The following is a 19,252-nucleotide window of genomic DNA, read 5'->3' on the forward strand; positions in this document are numbered from 1 at the left end:
GAGTTATTTTTTAAAGCAGCATAGTAAGTGCACTAAACATCATGCATTATAAAGAGGAGAAGAAACGATGCACATGCTTCATTGGATTTTGTGTACATCTTCAACACAGCTGATTTGAAAATAAGGAAGTGCAGCCCACACTTTGAGATCCACTTCATTAGAGATCAATTTATGTTTTGAATAAAATAGGGCACCCTTGTGGTACATCACATAAATGTGTATTAATTCTAGTCTTGTAATAGCAAGCATCAGGATCTTTCATCAGCACAAAGTTTTCTTTGATGCTGCCATTTTGTCTCCATCCTTCACGGCACTTGTTCCTTCCTACTCTCATCCTCCCAGCAGGATACACTCTCACACCCACGAATATGCTTTTCAGACACATCTTGGCTGGTGCAGAAGAGAGAAAGAGATTTCTTTAGAAGTATGCCTCTTTTTTTAGTAAAAAAAAAATACATTTGTAAGCCTCACTTAACATTATCATGGCATGCCCGAGACATGAAACTATCTAAAATCTCTTTTTATATCTCATCAGTTAGACCCAAGACTAATGTCTGTCAAGAGAAAGAAAGTGATTACAAATGCCCTTTCAGGGCACAAGTCTTCTGAAATGTGCTTTGAAATAGCTGAAACGATGAAATGAATGATATGTTAGCAGGCTATGGTGATAGAGTTCAATCTGATGCCAGAAACTCACTGAACATTTTATATGCTAGCTCTGCTAATGTTTAAATGTCTAGCTGAAAGAAGATGGCTAAATAATAAACCCTCTTACTGGCAGACTGTCAATTTGTCTCTGTGCATTTGAATAGCAATCATTAAACGTCAGTTAATTCAATTGTGTTATTAGTATACTTATTTTAAAATAGGAAAGTATGCTTTTGGTTTACTTTTTATGTGCTTCGAAGAAATTGGCTTTATGTACTCCTAAGAAATATACTTAAAATTACATTTAAATATACTTGACTTATACTTACAAAAAAGTCAAAATATATTTGAGCTTAAAGTATGATGTAAAGTTCACTTAAAGAAAACTTATGAGTATACTTGCAGTATAAAACTACTAAACTAGTAGTTTACTGAGACTATACTTTAAAGTGTACAAAGTATTTAATAAGTATTCTATCAGGTTATCACTTTTAAAGTTCACTTTTCGTATAATTGCATTACAAACTACAAACATAGAGGTAAACTAGTTGTGTACTCAAAGTTTGCTACTGTTATACTTAAAGTACTTTTATACACTAGAAAGTGGGCCAATTTAGTCCCAAGGAGTATTGAAACAGTACACTTTAAGTATACTAGTAGAACACTGATATTTATATACTTGTTATATAAAGTATACTTGCAAATATACTTAAACTATACTTGAGTATACTTAGTAAAATAAACTTTTTAGTTTATATATAGTACAGTATACTACTTTTTGGTAAGGGTATGCAAGTTAAGGTGGCCATAGCATCCTGGGCAGCTTTTTGCAATATAGGCAACAAGCATTCAAGAAAATCTGTCTTAAATGTGTAGTTCACCTAAAAATGGAAATTAGACGGATACAATTGGAGTGAAATTTCCTGGCTCTTCTAAGCTTTATAATGGCAGTGAATGGTGGTTGAGACTTTGAAGCAAAATAAAGCGCATCCACTTGTCATAAAAAATGCTCTACATGGCTCCAGGGGGTTAATTAAGGCCTTCTGAAGTGAATATATGAATTTGTGTAAGAAAAATATCCATACTCAAAACTTTATAAACTGTAATGTCTATCTTCTGCTAACTGTCATATGAGCAAACATGAGAAAGTGGCGTTTCAGAGGATGACGTAGCATGTAGGCATAATGTAAGCTCAGGTGAGAAGTGATGCTTGAGGAAACAAAAGAGAGAGCAAAACACTGGTCACGATTTCGAAGTACAAAACAAGGATTTTGTCAGAGGATTTCGATATAAGCCAAGAGGAGAGTCTGGTTCTCGCCAGACTAAGCATATTCTCACCGGAGCAGACACTACGGCCACATTCTATGTCATCTGCTGGAACGCCACTCTCTTGTGAACGCCACAGTTTGCAGGTCTCAAAACCTCGACCTTCTTTCAATGCCATTATAAAGATTGGAAGAGCCAGGACACTTTTAATGCCATGTGTAAATGGGCCTAAACAGTCATCTTCTAATCTCAATGGCTGTGTCTGTAAACTCGATTTTGTTTGATGCCATTGGTTCTCATACATTATATGACTGATCATGGCATGAAATAGATGACTTCAGATGATGCATGATTTGATTAGAAATATGACATACAACCTTTTATGATACTAGAAAGTAAATAACGTGATAGTTAAGACATGGTGAAGACATACATGTTGCCAACATTTTATTATTTGTGAAATGTTCTTTAAATAAAAAGCTGCAGAAATAAAAAACTTCTGCTTCTATTCGGCACAGTCACAGTTTAAGTCGGTAATAAGTCTGTTATGCTCAACAAGGATGCATTAATTTGATAAAACATTAAGATTTTGAACTATTATTACAAATTTAAATAAGTTTTCTATTTTTATATGTTAAAATGTTGCGTACAATTATAACTGCGTGACTAAGAGGATTACTGCACACACACAAACAAAAAAATCTTATCAGAGAGACAAATTTCCAAGGGCATGCTACATTTTGCTCTTGTATTCTGTTTACTGCTCCAAAAGCCTCAGGGAGATGCGCAGAGACCTGGTACAGCCAGACGTCTCTTCTGAAAGAAGCTATCGATGCTCAGCTACCAGACTGAGGCATAGAAGCTGGATAAACATGCTGTAAGAACTACATTAAAACATGACGGAGAAGAGACTCAGCTCAACATGTCAAAATCCATTAAATTCACTAAAAGAGTCAGCCCTTTTTTTCCACACAATGTGTACAGAACCAAACTGAACAACTACTTTTTATCCAGTGATATATAATTATCACAATTACTGTCACAACTCAACAGACATTCTCTTTTGGACACTGGCAGATCATTTGAGATGCCTGTCTTTCTTCCCTTTGAGCTACTTGCAGTGAAAGCAAATTGCAGAGATGGAGGTACATGTCTTGTCTCATTTGAAAATTTTGATATGGTCTGTCTCACTCTATCACAGTTGCTTCCACCTGAGCCCTTCGGTGTAGAAGTAACCTATATATTACGGTGGAGAGATTGTACAGAAGCTTACATAAAATATATATAGTTATATATGATATATAGGTGCTGGTCAAAAACAGCTAACACCAGTGGAAGTACACAATTTGAATTCTACCGTTTTTGCACTTATTTTCAGATAGTTTCTTAGGCAATCACTCTGGAGTCGGCGAAATCTAATATCACGACTCCACTGATTGGCCGAGGGCACCATATGAACAAGCTCAATCCAAAACCCTTCAATAGTGACAATCCTGAGCTGTGACACGAAAACATCTGTCATTAGTGACTTCATTATGTGAAAATCCTCAGTTGCAACTTAGTGACATTAGCCTGAGGTTTTACACACTTGTAGCATTCACACAGAGAAGAGGATCAGATGTGTTCAGAATATTCACATGAGCGAACGAGCGTGTCACTTGTCACCACCCTAATGCTTTAAAGCCAGTGTTCATGACTTTTCTTGTCTACTCCCTAGTGTCTGGTTAAAGTCCCAGCAGGTTACAGTCTGTACCTGAACATTAACAATAACAATTTGTTCGAGCACACATAATGCAAAAAGCATGCCCTGTAACCAAGGAACCAGTTACCAAGGAGAGGGGAACCCAGAGAAAAACAGTAAGAGAAAAAAAAAAAATCTAATATAAAAAAAAGAATGTGGGTAGTACAAAAAGAACTGTTCTCACTTTCAGGCCCAGTATTAATAAAAATGGCATTACATGCATGATTAAGTTCTAGCAATAGTTGGAAACCACACCAGTCTCAGGCTAAGACTGCAACTGAGGGGGATCTTCTTAGGTTAATATATGAACAGCAATTTGAGTTGCCTTGTATTCTGATACTCACTCAGGTGATTTTTGTCTGTGTGTGTGTGTATGTGAAATAAACATTTACGTGCATGATATAGATAAAATATCTTAACATTATCTGCTTTTGTCAGTTGCAGTGTAAAGGTAACAATATGTTCTCTGTGAACAAAATAAAGCCTTTCACATACATTCAAAACACACACACACACACACAGAATAAAGTATGCATGATATATCGGTCTCATATTGGTTATTGGCCAGTATTGGATTTATTTAGAACTTACTGAACGATGCTGTATATTTAGTTATTTGTGCTCATTTCTAATATGTTTACTTTTCAGTTACCTTTGGTTTTATTCTCTAAATACACTAATTTACTGTTGCATGTAATATCTAGCAAATCTTGAATGATCTTTTTTTTTTCTTACTGTACATTACAATGTGATTGTTCACTGATAGAAATGGTGTAGAAACAATTTTAACTTAGAAAGTGCTAGTCAATTTCACAAATATTTACAAAGAAATGGCAAGTAACACACTGAATAAAAAAAGAATGACATTTTCTTGTATTTTGTTGTAAAACGTACTATAATAACCTTTGATTTATTTACCAATTCCAAAAATCATTTTGAGTGTTTATTATGAAATTATTGAGATAAAATAGTATAGAATTTTAATAGCTGCCATTTATCGGTTATCAACCAACGTGAAACAGAAAATTGATTATTGTCTTACTGGTATCAGCTAGAATTTTAATATTAGTATTGCAGTGCAGAAGTGTTAAACAGCAATCAATACTCTCTCTCTATGGACATACAGAATCAGATAAAACACTGCTTAATATCAGCTTACTGATCATGGCAAAGCTGATATAAAGATAAATGAGGCTCATAAAAAAACAGTGGCTTTCTCTGATCTACTTTGGAATGAATTAATTGCACGTTTCTATAATTAAAAATGCTCATTAAACAGAACAGTCATTATAGAAATGGCTACAACAGAACACAAAATGTTAGTCAGGCCTATTGATTTTAATAAACATACATGAATCACAAATTTTTGTTGCATAAACTTTGTAAAAAAAAAAAAAAGTTGAAAAAGCAAAGAAAAAAAAATCTAAATGAAGAGTGAAATTCTACTGGCATATACATCTGAAACTTCCTCAAGGCAATAAATGCGGCAAAGAGGCTAATTTCAGCTGGGAAATGCTAGCAAATCGTGACATAATTACTAGCAATCTCCCTCTTGTGCTGTGAATTTATGGTTAGCAGATATGCCAATTTGTATGAGGAAACATCCGCATCTGTAGTATTTGTACATTATAATTAATACACGCTCTTAACTACAGCCCACATGGGATGAATGCTTGAAGCAGTGCTAAATTAGATACAGTAGAATGTAATGGAAGAAATGAATGTGTGAGTGAATATATGGTTTCAGATTGTTGGTGTGTGGGACAAGTTTTGCAAACAAAACCCGCCTACAAAGAGAGTAAAACCTGAAATCACCTGCATTTTGGGAAACAGCCAACCATAAGGCTTGACCGTTCAAAACGTCTGGGTCAGTTCTTTAAAAAATATTAATTATTACTTTTATTCAGTAAGGACACATTAAGCTGATCAAAACTGACAGTTAAATTTACACTACAAAAGATCTGAAATTTCTATTCATCCAACCCTGAAAAGACTAAGAAATTCATTATATTTAAAACACCAAAGTTTGATTGAATTCCAATCAGGTGACCATGTAAGTCTTTGTCCTGCTTATACTTTGGTTTTCAACTGATTTTTTTAAGAAAGGAAATTTAGCATTTAGCATCGCTGCATTACCTACCTAAAATGACAGTTAGGAAACAGCGAATATCAAATTTCTCTTATTATTCTCTTTTATTTCCTTATCACTTCTCATTTTCTTTTGTATTTCTCCTATTTTTAGATTATCTTTGCTAATTTGATCTTTTCTTCATTATCATTGTTCACCAGTATCGCTCTCCAGTAAATCTATATAATCCTATCAGCCATCTCACTCTGCCCATAAGGGACTGCTCTGGTTTTTCCAGAAGTCCCAGTGACGTACCTCTGAGCCACCCTCTCCTCTTTTCCCAGTCGGGATGCCCTCTCACCTTTTCCACAGCATGGCAAACTCCCCGACCTCATGCCCGTGACATTCTAGAGTTAGCTGGAAATGTCCCAGTATGACTACTTTCTGTTAACCAGTTATCCAAGGCCACTTGTAGGTGGAGTAGGTTATCTGTTGCATCCGTTTTGGTTAAAAGGGATGTATGAAGAGGAATCAAATTGTCCTTGACCTTGTACGAAAACGGACCCTTCATTAAACAAAAACAACGTTCAAAAAGTTTTTCCTAGCATCAGAATCCCAAAACACAAGCCTGCATTTACACATCAACAACGCTTATAGGGTGACCCCACCGAGTCACAGCGATGTCATAAAGAAGCAGCATATTAGGTACTCCTAAGATGAACCAGTAAAAATAATAAGGATAAAATATGCATTAAAAAGTTTAAAGAAAAGGAAAGAAATATAAAATGTGAAATCCAAACTTGTCAGTCTGCTTGTGGCACCTGCTGTTCTACTTACTAAGAGCCCCAACATTAGGAAAGGCAGACTTATTTTTTTTTTACAAAGACCCCTGACTGTTACAATCGGCCCTTAACAGCTTGAACAACACATTTTAGCACAGAATGGTGAATCTGTGAATTCAAACTATATCAGCCATAGCTTGTGGCTAAAGCAGGAATAATAAAAATACAAATTCACTTTCTGACAGTAGGTGGCATGTATGAAAAAGGGGGGATTCCTCTTTAGGTGGTTCTAATGGGGGGATTTTTTATATTTTATTTGAGATGGGAGTTAGGGTATTTTTTAGACATATTTTGAAACTACAGTCATCCAACCTAAATGTTTCATCACCTAGTGTATTTGTGTTTTACAATTTATAATGTTGTTGATTAATATTTATATTGTGAAGAAGATACTTAAAAAAAAAAAAAAAAAACTTTGATGTCAAACTGTGAATTTAATTTATTTTAACTAAAAAAGACAAGTTAGCAGTCAGTAATAAAATAAGAATAACTAAATGTATGGCTGCGCAATTAATCATATTTCTAATAGCGATTTTAATTATGAATACCACAATTACGTAATCGTTCAAAGTGGCAATTAATCAAAGTCCACTTATGTTATTCTGCGTGCTTAAGATCTTTCTACATGTTATCTTAAGGTTTTTTTTTACATTATTAAACTTTTTGTTTTAGTATAACATTATAATACCTTTCATATTTTTACTTTTTTATAATTTCAAGAAGAAACAAATCCGATGTATAGCTGACATTTGAGGATTAATACTGTAGAAATGCAAAAAGCTTTTCAGTTACAGTGTTTTCAGTTTGTTTATTTTCGTAAAAAAAAAATACAGCATGCAGTTGCATCAAACAACGGTACAGTATAGACATCATTCAATTTAAATTGTGATAATCATAATAATCACAATTTTAAAGGAATAATCAACAATTATGATTTTTGTTGTAATCGTGCAGCCCTAGATAAATGACATGCAATTAAATAAAAATAAAGAAAATAAGAATAATGTAACTACAAGTAAGTAAAGATACAAATAAACAGTGATTTTTAGGTAGGTCTAACAATAGTATTTATGTACATAAATTGAATAAAGTAATGATATGTAAAACAGCATTGCATATTTGATTGTTCTAATTACAGATTAATCTTTATCAAAGTTACAAAAGCTATTCAATCAGGAGCAGTGAGTGATTTCTTTCGTTGTTGCTGTTTGATTAATATTAAGAAAGTGCTGTCACTTTAAGAGAATACAATCCAGTGTATTGATACAATACATTCAGTCAGCTGGGTCTGTTATAGGATACTTCCCAATATGGGCATTTTGACAATTTTTGTTTGAATTGTCCCATTTTAACAATACTTCAGAGAAACCTTAATACTTTTGAGTGTTCTGCGGCACAGGTTTGCGTGCACTGGATGATCATACACACAATTCTTCTTACTGGGCATACATGCTCACATCCTCTGAGAAACAGAAACATATATTAATCGATCCCTTTGTTTTAAGTGTTATTTTTAGCAAATCATATTACAGATGTTATCAGATTAAAGTTGAACCGCAGTCCCAGTGCATGCCAAACCGCATGTGGAGAACTTGTACGATTCGTTTTTTTCCGTTAACCATTCCATATATGTATGAGGTGCAGAAGCAGCATGAACTCATTTTGCTTTCGCACAGGACGCATTTGCAGTCCGCTCCTGATCTGCATCCACACTTATCCATTATTTTGATTTCAAATCCAAACGTTGTTTGTGAAAATACTTTTTCAGCATTGTGATTCTGTTTTTTCACAGTACAATAGGCTAAAACAATCTTTCATAGACAATCACTTAATATAACTCAATAAATATAACTTTTTTTTTTTACCTGCACATACAGGTATGCCATCTATTGTTGCTTATCTAAAATTGCACTTTTCCTTGTTTTAAATCTAGAAAATTTTCAAAAAGCCATATGTTGACCGTGAAACAGTACACATTAATTATATGCATTCATTGTTTAATTAGTAAATTTCCAAATCGTTTAGGCGTGCTGCATTGTGATTGTTTCGGATAGCATACTGCGGTAGGTCGGTGCCGCGGAAAGTCGTGCTATAAAGCTTGGCCTACCTAAAGTAAATCTTTTCAACCTATTTTTGTAATACAATTCAGTACCATTATGATACTGTATAGGCCGACTGGGACACAAGTTTAAGAAATAATTGTGATATACCTACCTATTAATGACCAACCCTATACATCTCCAGTTATGACCCCTTTAAGAAAATCTTTTGGATGCACAAAAGCATTTTTTAAATGGTCAGAGTCTTTGCAAAGACTCCTAGCCTCTTTGCCTTGGCTAAAAGTGGTTGTATAATCAAGGGCCGTATAGCTCAGGTTTACTGCCAGTCTTTCACTGCTCTTTCTCTCTCTCTCAGTTTAGGCCTTTGTTTCCCTCTCTAGAGAGAAATCCAACCCACACGACATGCTGGAGAGAGAAAATAACAAAAAAAAAAAATGTATTTCATTCAGAGGCTACAGCAATCCCACTTTCCTCTCAACAATGCTGCAGAACAGAACACCTGAAGCTTTTGCCTTCTGACAGCCCATAATGCCATGCTACCATGAGGAATCGGAGGAAAACGCTCACTGGGGTTTAAATGTAAATGTGACCGTCACATTAGCAGCAGGAACGGTTAAGTTATGACAGTGTAAATCTGGAGCTCTCCACAGAGGCTTACCATCAACAATATACAAAGGCACTAATAGGCTACACAAATACAGCTGCCCAACAACATATTTGGACAATAAGACACACGTAATATATGAATTTAATTGAACTGATGATAACACAATATCAAACCAAGCGGCATCTGTAAACAAATACTGGAGCTTTTCTCAATTATGAATTCAAAATTACTTTTATAATTAATATTTTTAACCAAAATAGTCTCTAGGTAATTTTAGAGACTGTGTGAAGTCACTTAAAGTAATAATGCCTGGTTTACCCATTACAATAGTCTATATATAACTTAGCATGGTTGTTAGATGTGTTATGTCACTGTAAGACAGCTATGGTTGATCTGTCAAGTAGCCAACATTTTGACCTGGTCATCATTACGTAATCAGTCTTGAAGATTCACACACTACAGATGTCTATAGCCAAGACTGTCAATTTGGCTCAACAGCCACAAACAGCTTGAAATCCTTTTAAAGTGGTCTTGTGAATCAGCTGCCAACCAGAACCTCAGGTAAAGTACACCAAAGGTGACTGAGTATGTGTGTGGGTGTATGTGTCTATCTACAGCACAGTCGGGCAAGATTTAGAGCAGCTACAAGCCCTGCAGCTTAAGCACATCCACACAGGAGCGTATCTGCAGCAGTGCCCAGCTCTCAGATAAGGGACTACATACCGCAAATAACCCTTTTGGGATGACATGCTTATTACAACTAAGCCAGGACCAGAGAGTTTAAGCGGTTAACACGTCCAGAAAGAATCTGCATACTTAAAAATACAGTTTATTTATTTTTTGGGTGAAAACTGCAGGAGTCAATATGGTCAAATGTGTCCAACATCAGTTGGATAATATATAATTTAGTTAGTTGTGGTTTTAAACTACTCTTTATGGTCAGAACATAATAATCACTAAGTCTTTTATTTTTGATAGAGGAACATTTTTTTGTAATTTCTGCATGTTCTAATGAGGGATATTGTTTCAATTGATCGTTTCATCAAACAGGTTTGTGCTGCCTGACTTTGTCTATCTTCAGCACAGTTTGCAGTGTAGGCTGTAATATTCATATTACATTTTTGTCTCTTAGAAATATACATCTGACAGTAGCTTTAGTTGACAGCAGTAGTAGCTTAAGTTAGGATGCAGATGTAAAATTATGTTTATTATCTCAAACAGTAACATCTGTAAAAATCGTAAAAACCTTTATAACGGTGAAATTTTATTATTTTGAGTTTTTTTTAATTAACCCTTGGTCTTTATGTGTAGCATACATTTATATTATGATAACAGTTAAAACCACACACAGAGAAACTCAATGCCATGGTAAACATGTAACTAGGGCTGGGCGATATGGAGCAAAAAATATATCTCGATATATTTTGCTATATCTCGATATACGATATATATCTCGATATCTTTACAGGAAAAATAACCCCCAAAAAACTACTGCAAAAACAAATATGGCAAATATTACATGTTAAGGGGCCTATGAAACATTTTATTTTTTTTCTTCACCATATGTTTTATTGTTACCCAATTCTGTGTTTTAGCATGTGCAATTATTTAAATGCATAAAAACAACTTAATTAGTTAAAAACCATTCTTAAAATAGCCTTATGTGAAATGTTTTTTTCCCTTCAGAAATTCTGTGTATTGACATTTTTCTGATTATCAAATGAAGGCATAAAACATTCATTTAATTTATCTTTTAATTATTTAAAATTAAGCAAACTTTATTTTTTGGTAAACAAAGGGGATTTACTATTAAAAATAAAACATGGGAGAAATGTTGTGTGATTATTCCTTATAAAATTATGTTCGTTTCATTTTAATAGTAGTAGTATTGGGCTATCTGTACAATAGTAATAGATTTCTGTCAAATACTTTTATTTTGACGGGTTTACCTTTACAGTTCTGTGTATGTGATACCACAGTCTATGATGTGATATGAGCTAGTCTAACTCAAATCAAACGGTCAGATGCTCATGAAGTGACTCTCAGTGCAGTTCTGGGGATGTTCCTCATGTGTTCACGTCTTTATTTAGAGAGAGGAAAGACAATGAAATCAGCGCGAGCGTTATGCGAGCTTCCGTGTTTAATGAATGAAGACGCGCTTCTGCTCCATTCGTTGGCACAGACACGCAGAACATGCAGGATTCATATTTAAATAGACTTTTCCGGGTTAATATTTGCAGATATTAGTCCATTTCGCGATTTGATGTAAGTGCATGACCGACTTTTGATTAATTCATTTTAAATTTGACCAATTCCGTGACATTCCGCGTTAAACTGTAAATTCAATTTTTTATGACTGGATTCCGCGATTCCGTCCGCGTTTCATTGGGCCCTACAGTAGACATCTGCCTGCCGTTCGCCCTACGCCTTAAAACTGAAGTATCTCCATATAATTTTTTTTTTTTTGACTAGTTCTCTACACGCGAGGTGAGAGGGGACAAAAGCAAGGAGGCGGGGGGCGAGCGAGCGGGGGCGAGCACAGCACAGGGAAGGCAAACAAGCAAAGTGGCGGAATCAGAATATAAACAATATATCGATATATACGATATGTCAAAATCCATATCGTGTTTAAAAAATATCTCGATATATTTTAAATATCGAGATATCGCCCACCCCTACATGTAACTACTAGGTATTTGAAAAAACAGTAGTCTAAATGATACAGCTTATACAGAACGATATAGCTTGAATCACAGAAATGCTGGAATTAAAATCCATTACTCATTTAATACATTTAATGTTTACATTAACAAGAATTATAACATTTTAATATCCAACATTTCTGCCACAATACCATTTTGCAGTTAGTGTTACAATAGTAAATACATGGAAAATTATGGCGATTTGTAGATTAAAAAGCCTTCAGTGTGAACTGTGTTTCTCCTGTTTGATAGTGGATTCATCTGACTTTAAAGAGCAGGTCATATGGTATTTCAAAGTGTCCTACTATTGTGTTGGAGTCTTCTAAAACAGGTTTAAATGCATTGACGATCAGAAAACATTGTAATTTTATCAGAATTTACATTTAATATTAGAATCATTTTACATTATTTTAAGAAACAGCCAATATTCACCACAAAATTTGTGTTTTATTAAGAACACTGGAGTCATGAGAACATGTGCGCCAGCTTCCTCCACAAACATCAGCAATACTATCTGCATTCAAATATGTGGACGATATTTCAAGCTGCTTATAAAATAACAATCACAGTCTGGAATACCGCTATTAGTGTACACTGCATTACAAATTCATATTTTGACAGTCCCTCTATTCTATTCTATTCTATTCTATTAAATATTATTTCTATTTGGATTTATGTCCAAGTTACAAGTTGTTCATCAGAATTGAATAAATTATGTTCATTGCTTTTTTAATGCTACCTCTAAAAATAACAGCCACAGCCTTTAAATATTACTCCTTTGAGGAGTTTCAGACATGAATATGTAAGGCAGGGCTTGTTGAGTTGAGTCAAGGAGGAAAAAGAATGGAGGTCAAGCAATGAACTTTCACAGTGAAATAGATCGGGTAAGGAGAAAGGAAAAAGGAGAAACAGAGATGGGAAAAAGTGCAATTTCTAATTTCCCCTCAGTCTCAGTGTGGCATTGCTACCTCTAGAGATGTAGAGAAGCAAAGGGGAGCACAACAAGCTGGCAGCCCACAGATATGCCACACAGGATGCCATCTGCAATCAACACTGGTGCTCCATCCTTCAGCATCCCTGCTGGCACAGATCTGAACCAATTCTATGTGGCAGACATGGACATCAGACTTAAGGTGCTAATATTTGCAAGTTTAAAATTGCACTTCGACTATATTAAATTATACAACACCAAAATCTCTGTACAAGTAACTTTCACCTATTTGCGGGTAAAATGTACTGTATAATTGTCTTAGTTGTCCTGTGCTTAAACAAGGCTCTGTTAAGATCTACTAAAGCACTGCACTTCCCTCAGAAAGAATTGGATATGTGTACCTCATATAACACTGCAGCATTCAGACATATGTAGGCCAATGGGAGAAACTCAAACACACTCACTAGAATACAGTTATGTTACCCTGGTAACTGCTTCCACTGCAAGTGTCATCCTCAAATGGACTGAGTCAATTAATTTTGGATTGCTAGTTTTGGGTTCTGTCGTATATCCTGATATGGACTGTGAAGGGTGTTCACATTACGATAGCATAACTGATTTTTTAAACACTACTGTACTTCAAAAGTTTGGGGTCGGCATGATTTTTAATGTTATTAAAATAAGTCTCTTCACTCACCAAAGCTATTTTTTTTTTTATTAAAAATACTGAAAACTGTTATATTATTAACCATTATTACAATTTAAAATAGCTGTTTTTTTCTACATAAATATATTTTAAAAAATGTAATTTATTCCTGTGATACAAAGCTGAATAAAAAGTATATATATAAAAAAAAAGTTTATAATTGATTCAAATTAAAATAGATATACTATAACATTATAAATGACTTTACAGTTACTTTTGATCAAATTAAGTAATTTCTCCAAATTTGATGTGCGATTAATTTGATTAATCAATCACCACATCATGTAATTACCTAAATAATTTTAATCGTTTACCAGCCCTAAAAATACTTCATCATATCCCTACTTATTATGTAAATACAACTAAAAGTAATCCATGTATGTGTTATATAATCATTACTCTGGATTTTGAGTGTCTAGACACAGCAGTATTGGCTCAACCAATGGTGCGAGTTTGGTCAGGAATATCTGTTTGTGCAATCAGTGGCAGATGGCGAATTTTTTAGAAATCTGTATAAAAAAATAAAAATTCATTAGTTTGGTGATGCTGGTGCTGCAGAAATCATATGCTTCATCTTAAAAAAAATTGCTTTGATGAGCAAAATAAAATAAAACATGACGCACAGAGAACATAAAGAGACCGAAGGTGGTAGTCAGACAGCTAGGTCAATGCCTGAGAACAAGGAGCTTCCCAAGTGATCTCTAATTTATTTCCTGGCAATATAACTCTGAAAATAGAGACCCTCCAACTGAGCAATTAATAGGCTATTACTAAACTATCATCCCCCAGCGTCCTTTGATCTTACAAATAGTAGTTTCGTAGGTCTAAAGACATGGTTTCTTTTAAAAGAAAGGGGGTTACAATCACACACCAGTGTCCTTTCTTTCACTTATCAAGGTCCGTTCAGATTTAAGGATCAAAGGATTTGAGCATGTCTGACCAGCTTCTTAAAGGGTTAGTTCGACTGAAAAAATTATATATATTACTCCCCCTCAAGTCATCCTATGTGCATTTGACTTTCTTCTTTCAGAAAAATCCAGTTTGAGTTATATATAATGTCTTTGATATTTCAAGCAGTTTAATGGCATTCAGCCGGTGTTGCAGTGCTTCAGTCCAAAAGAAGTTAAATAAAAAGTGCCCATCCTTAACAGGGCTGTGTGATTTATCGAAATCATCATATAATCACAATTTGAGCTTGTGCGATTTCTCAACCGCTTTATAGAATGATTTTCCGCTGCCCAGACCTCCTGCAGTATGCTATGCTAACCAATCAGAATGCAGCATGTCGACTGGTGAGAGCAGAACAGACGGGGCATACAAATGTAACACCAGGTTCACACACTCCATGTGTGGTGCATATGCGGTGTGAATTTTTTCCGTGCCCATGTTAACGGATCAGAGCGTTTGCACTGCACGCAAGGCAATAATAGATGGCACACGTGGAGGTAGGTAAACAAGGTTATAATTATTGATTTTAAATGTGAATGTCTATGAACGATTGTATTACTGTACTGTAATAAAACAGAATCACAATGCTAACAAAGCATTTTCAGAAACAACATTAGGATTTTAAATCAAAATATTGGATAAATGCGGTGTTTGTGGTAAACAGCAACATATCAGGAGCGGACTGCAAACACGTCCTGTGCGAAAGCAAAATGAGTCCAAGCTGCTTCTGCACCACATACACATACTGTATGCAATGCAGACAGAGTACATGTGAACCAGGCACAACAAATCTATTTCAACACCTGAGGCAATATGTCTAGACTTTTTGGAACACCTATACTTAGTGATTATTTTGCCTTACATCTGTTCTAGAGACGTTACAACTTTTGATAAAGCTCTAATTGGCTTTATTGTGGAAATATGTTTCAAATTCACACTGAATGCATGTCAAAATAGTGATTAAAATCGAAATTGCAAAACTGATCAAAGAAATCACGATAGTTTTTTTTTGTTCATATCGCACAGGCTTAATCCTTTATAAGAAGTGTTTCACACAGTTTTGTAAAGAAGAATGTCAGAGGATTTCGATAGAAGACGAGAGGAGACTGGTTTTCACTTGCTAAAGTTAGGAAACTTTGCCTCCTTTATTGTTAACAAACGTTGGTTTTCACGAGACTCACTGGCGCATGCACAAAGCTGACCACATACTTCATCTGCCTGGAGCTGCTTCTGTGTACAACTGTTGGCGCAAGATAGATTAAAGTGATTATTAAGTTTTGAATGGGTGCTTTTTATTTAACTTATTTTGGACTGATGCACTGCAACACCTCTTGAGTGCCATTAAACAGCTTGAAAGATCAAAGACCATTTCACACCTACTAGGATGATTTGAGGGCGAGTAATTTATGGGCTAAGTTTTATTTTTTGGTGAACTAACCCTTTAAATCAGTTCAAGAAAACTCCCTTGAAAAATCCATGCTATGAAATTACTTCTATGCCTGACACAAACATATGTAGTCCCAGAGAACAAATCAAGCACTTATGGAGAGACTGTTGCAGTTGTATGGCTGTCTCTTTCTTGCAAATCAAATACAGTGGGATGAATTATCATACTGAAGACCTGTCAGAGAGCTTTTTATCATTCTAATTAATTTGCCACAAGGCTACAGCTGTGGCTATTTTTATTTGAGAATGAAAGGGGAAAAAAAAGAGAAGGGGAGAAAAGAAAACAAAATGCCGCCAGTGCTGCATGTGTTCAGAAGACAGATGCACGGATGATTTAGACCTACTGCTAGAGGGGGATCATGACTAGATGAGAAACAAGCACGCTGCAGAAAAACGAAGGATTTATAACCACTGGAAACAGAAGAGCACATACAAAACAGAATGTATGTGATGACAAGTACTGCACAACAGCAAAATCTATATGTACTTGGTGGCTACTATATTTGATAACAGAAAGCGGTTCCCAAACTTGATGCTGGAGGACCCACAATAGTACACATTTTTGGATGTCTCCCTAATCAAACACCTGAGGCAACTCATTCCTCTAGGAACCGGGTTATATCCACCTGTGGCAGGCTGAAGAAAAAATAAAAAAAAATAAAAGTAAAAGAACAGCAACATATGGCATTCCAGATTAGTGTTTTAGCTCATTAGGACAGTGACTCACAGGGTCACATAATCTTAAAATTTAACAAATAATGACAAAGACAGCGGAGGTGGAGAAAACAGCAGACCAACTGTGCTCTAGCCCTCACACCTCTCACACCTGAAGCGTCTGCTCGTGATATGATAGATGTAGTTGAAGAAATGGCAAGCATTGGGGTATATAAAAATCACCTGATTCAAATGAATAATCAAGAGTAGAGAAATATGAGATTTGAGGTTTCTTGTGGTGCTCAGACGTTCAAGAACATAAGACTCAGCTCACCTTCAGGAAACGGGTTGGGCTGAACCACATAAAGGAAAGCGTGCATCATGTTAAATAAAATCCCAATGGCCCCAGGCTCGTAATAGGCGACGGTATCGTAAACTCCGGAGGGCACGAATCCGAAATCCAAAGTTCTCCTCGCTGGAGTAGCAGGAGCACCAGAATGCCTGTCCTGGAGTTCCCCAGACGACAAACCCCAGCACAGAAAAATCAGAACCGTTTTCCACATCATGATTAGTTATAGTTGTTTTAGCAATTCCAGGTGATATAAGTGGAATAAATTCTGGGTGTACTATGAGGAGCGATTTCAGAAAAAAAACAAAACAAATGCAGGTCTCAAGTCCTGCTGCTCGGCGAGCGACTCATGATGATCATAGTCCCCAGGCGGGGAGCGGCTCCTGCAGGTTCATGGTGCGCCTCTCGGTCGGACGGTCACTCAGATGCCACACGATAAAAACACAGCTGATGAGCGTGAGACGGTGAAGTGTAGGTGGCTACAGGCTCTCTGCGCGCGCATCCCCTCCCGTGTTAACGGTTTTCTCTCCGGAGCTCGGTGCTCCGCCTGTCGGGTGCTGAAGAGGATATGAGACGCGATTATTTACATATATAAACGGATTTCAATCATCATTAAACACTCAACAGCAAATGTTCGCAGGATATTGTTACCGTCAACATTAAACCAAAGGTTTTATCATACGGTTACAGTAGCATAGCCTAACATTTTTTTTTGGAATGGATTATTTATACATTTTATTAGGCTAAATAAATTATTTAGTTCGAAGGGACGCTGCTATTAATATCTTGGGATTTAGTTTTATTGGATAAAATGAATCACCAATTTAACGTTTTTTTTTATTTTTATTATTCTTCGAAGCCTGTATTTGTCTCACTTTATATTCAGAATTCATACTAAAAGGTAATATGGTCCAGAATGCTCTTCAAATGCCAAAGAAGAGTTGCCTTATTACATTTTTATGCACTATTTCTTATCAAAAGTTGCCTTGGTAAACATAGCTGAACCACAATGGCAACCATTTGACGCTAATTTAAGCAGACTTCAGAAGTTCACCTGTTTGATCTCCTTCATATTTATTTTGGTTTACTGCATTAACATTCATTAAGATACAAGTATCTTGGTGGAAACTGATTGTCATGGTACATTTTTTTTTAGGTTTTATTTTACTTATCTTTTCTTATAAAATACAAAGTACTTATAAAATCCTAGACAGGTGTCCTGGAACACAATGGAACAACACTGACAGACTAACATCCATAATAATGTTGGAGGCTGAGCAGAGCATCATTCTGGATCAGCGTCTTTCATTGTTCCTGTCAAACAAACACAGTCCTACCACAAACTATTAGCTACCTCTAAAATCATAGGGAAATGAGAGGATTAATGAAAATATTGTTCAAGCCCTACCCTGATTTTTATTAATGGGAATATTGGTGAAACCAGGCACAGAGTCAAGGTGCTGCAGTGGAGCGACTATTATATAAGCAACACAGGATTGAAAACTTTTGGATGTTATCTGGATTTGTTCAGCATTTCATGTGTAAGTTCACAAACTGAGTGGGCTCACATCTCTTACATGACTCATTTTTCCCTGATTAAGCCATCAAATGCATTAAAACAAACAAGAACAGAAAGCAGGCTACTTCATTTATTTCAATCATAATTAAGCTTCATATGCTTATAATATAAAGACTACGTTACACTATTAAACCATTAATATCAGTCTAGTTTAATTTGACATGATTGCCATTATATTAGTTACCATCCATTGTCACTGTATGCTACTTATTACTTTGCAAGTAAAAAAATCTACTGGAATAAATCTACCTGACTACAGCAAGTCATTTCATTTAAAACCAGGCATGTTATTCCTTCACTATATTCGGCGAAACAACGGCTTAATTCATAAAAGAATGTGAGGGAGGTTCAGAATGTTGTGTGTACATGATATCAGAGCAGGAATTCACTTGAATACATTCTCATTCTAGCTGTGGATTAAAGGATTCTGTGAAGAATGCACTGGCTGCAGAATGTTCTGTGTGTCAGACATTGCTGAACAAAGACAAAATCCAACAGTGTCAAAACCCTGATGGTCTGTTTGGACAAGAAATTATTCTTTTCCGACAAGGCAAGCAGTACAAAGACAGATCACCGCGGTCACATCAGAGGGCAACCACAGTGTTAACAACATAAATACATCAAAATAAAACACCATTTAATATCTAAATGGCCATATACAGTTGCCTTAGAAACAACCTACTGCTCTACCTCCTCCGTGTTTAC

General features: G+C 35.5%; 1 protein-coding gene across 16 annotated transcripts in view; it reads right to left on the reverse strand.

Annotated features, from left to right (window-relative positions):
* The window catches only part of LOC128027554 (prominin-1-A), a 47,468-nt gene extending 29,909 nt beyond the window's left edge, over window positions 1-17,559 (reverse strand). For 3 of the 16 annotated variants that reach the window (XM_052615271.1, XM_052615269.1, XM_052615268.1), the window contains exon 1: window positions 16,954-17,559. In XM_052615271.1, coding sequence (XP_052471231.1) covers window positions 16,954-17,185 — 232 coding nt within the window. In that variant the 5' untranslated portion in view covers window positions 17,186-17,559. The remainder of the gene's footprint in view (window positions 1-16,953) is intronic. The other 13 variants (XM_052615264.1, XM_052615274.1, XM_052615273.1 and 10 more) reach the window with 8 other exon arrangements.
* Window positions 17,560-19,252: the final 1,693 nt, after the last annotated feature.

The sequence above is a fragment of the Carassius gibelio genome, chromosome A14 (genome assembly GCF_023724105.1).
Source record: "Carassius gibelio isolate Cgi1373 ecotype wild population from Czech Republic chromosome A14, carGib1.2-hapl.c, whole genome shotgun sequence".
Classification (NCBI taxonomy): Eukaryota; Metazoa; Chordata; class Actinopteri; order Cypriniformes; family Cyprinidae; genus Carassius; species Carassius gibelio.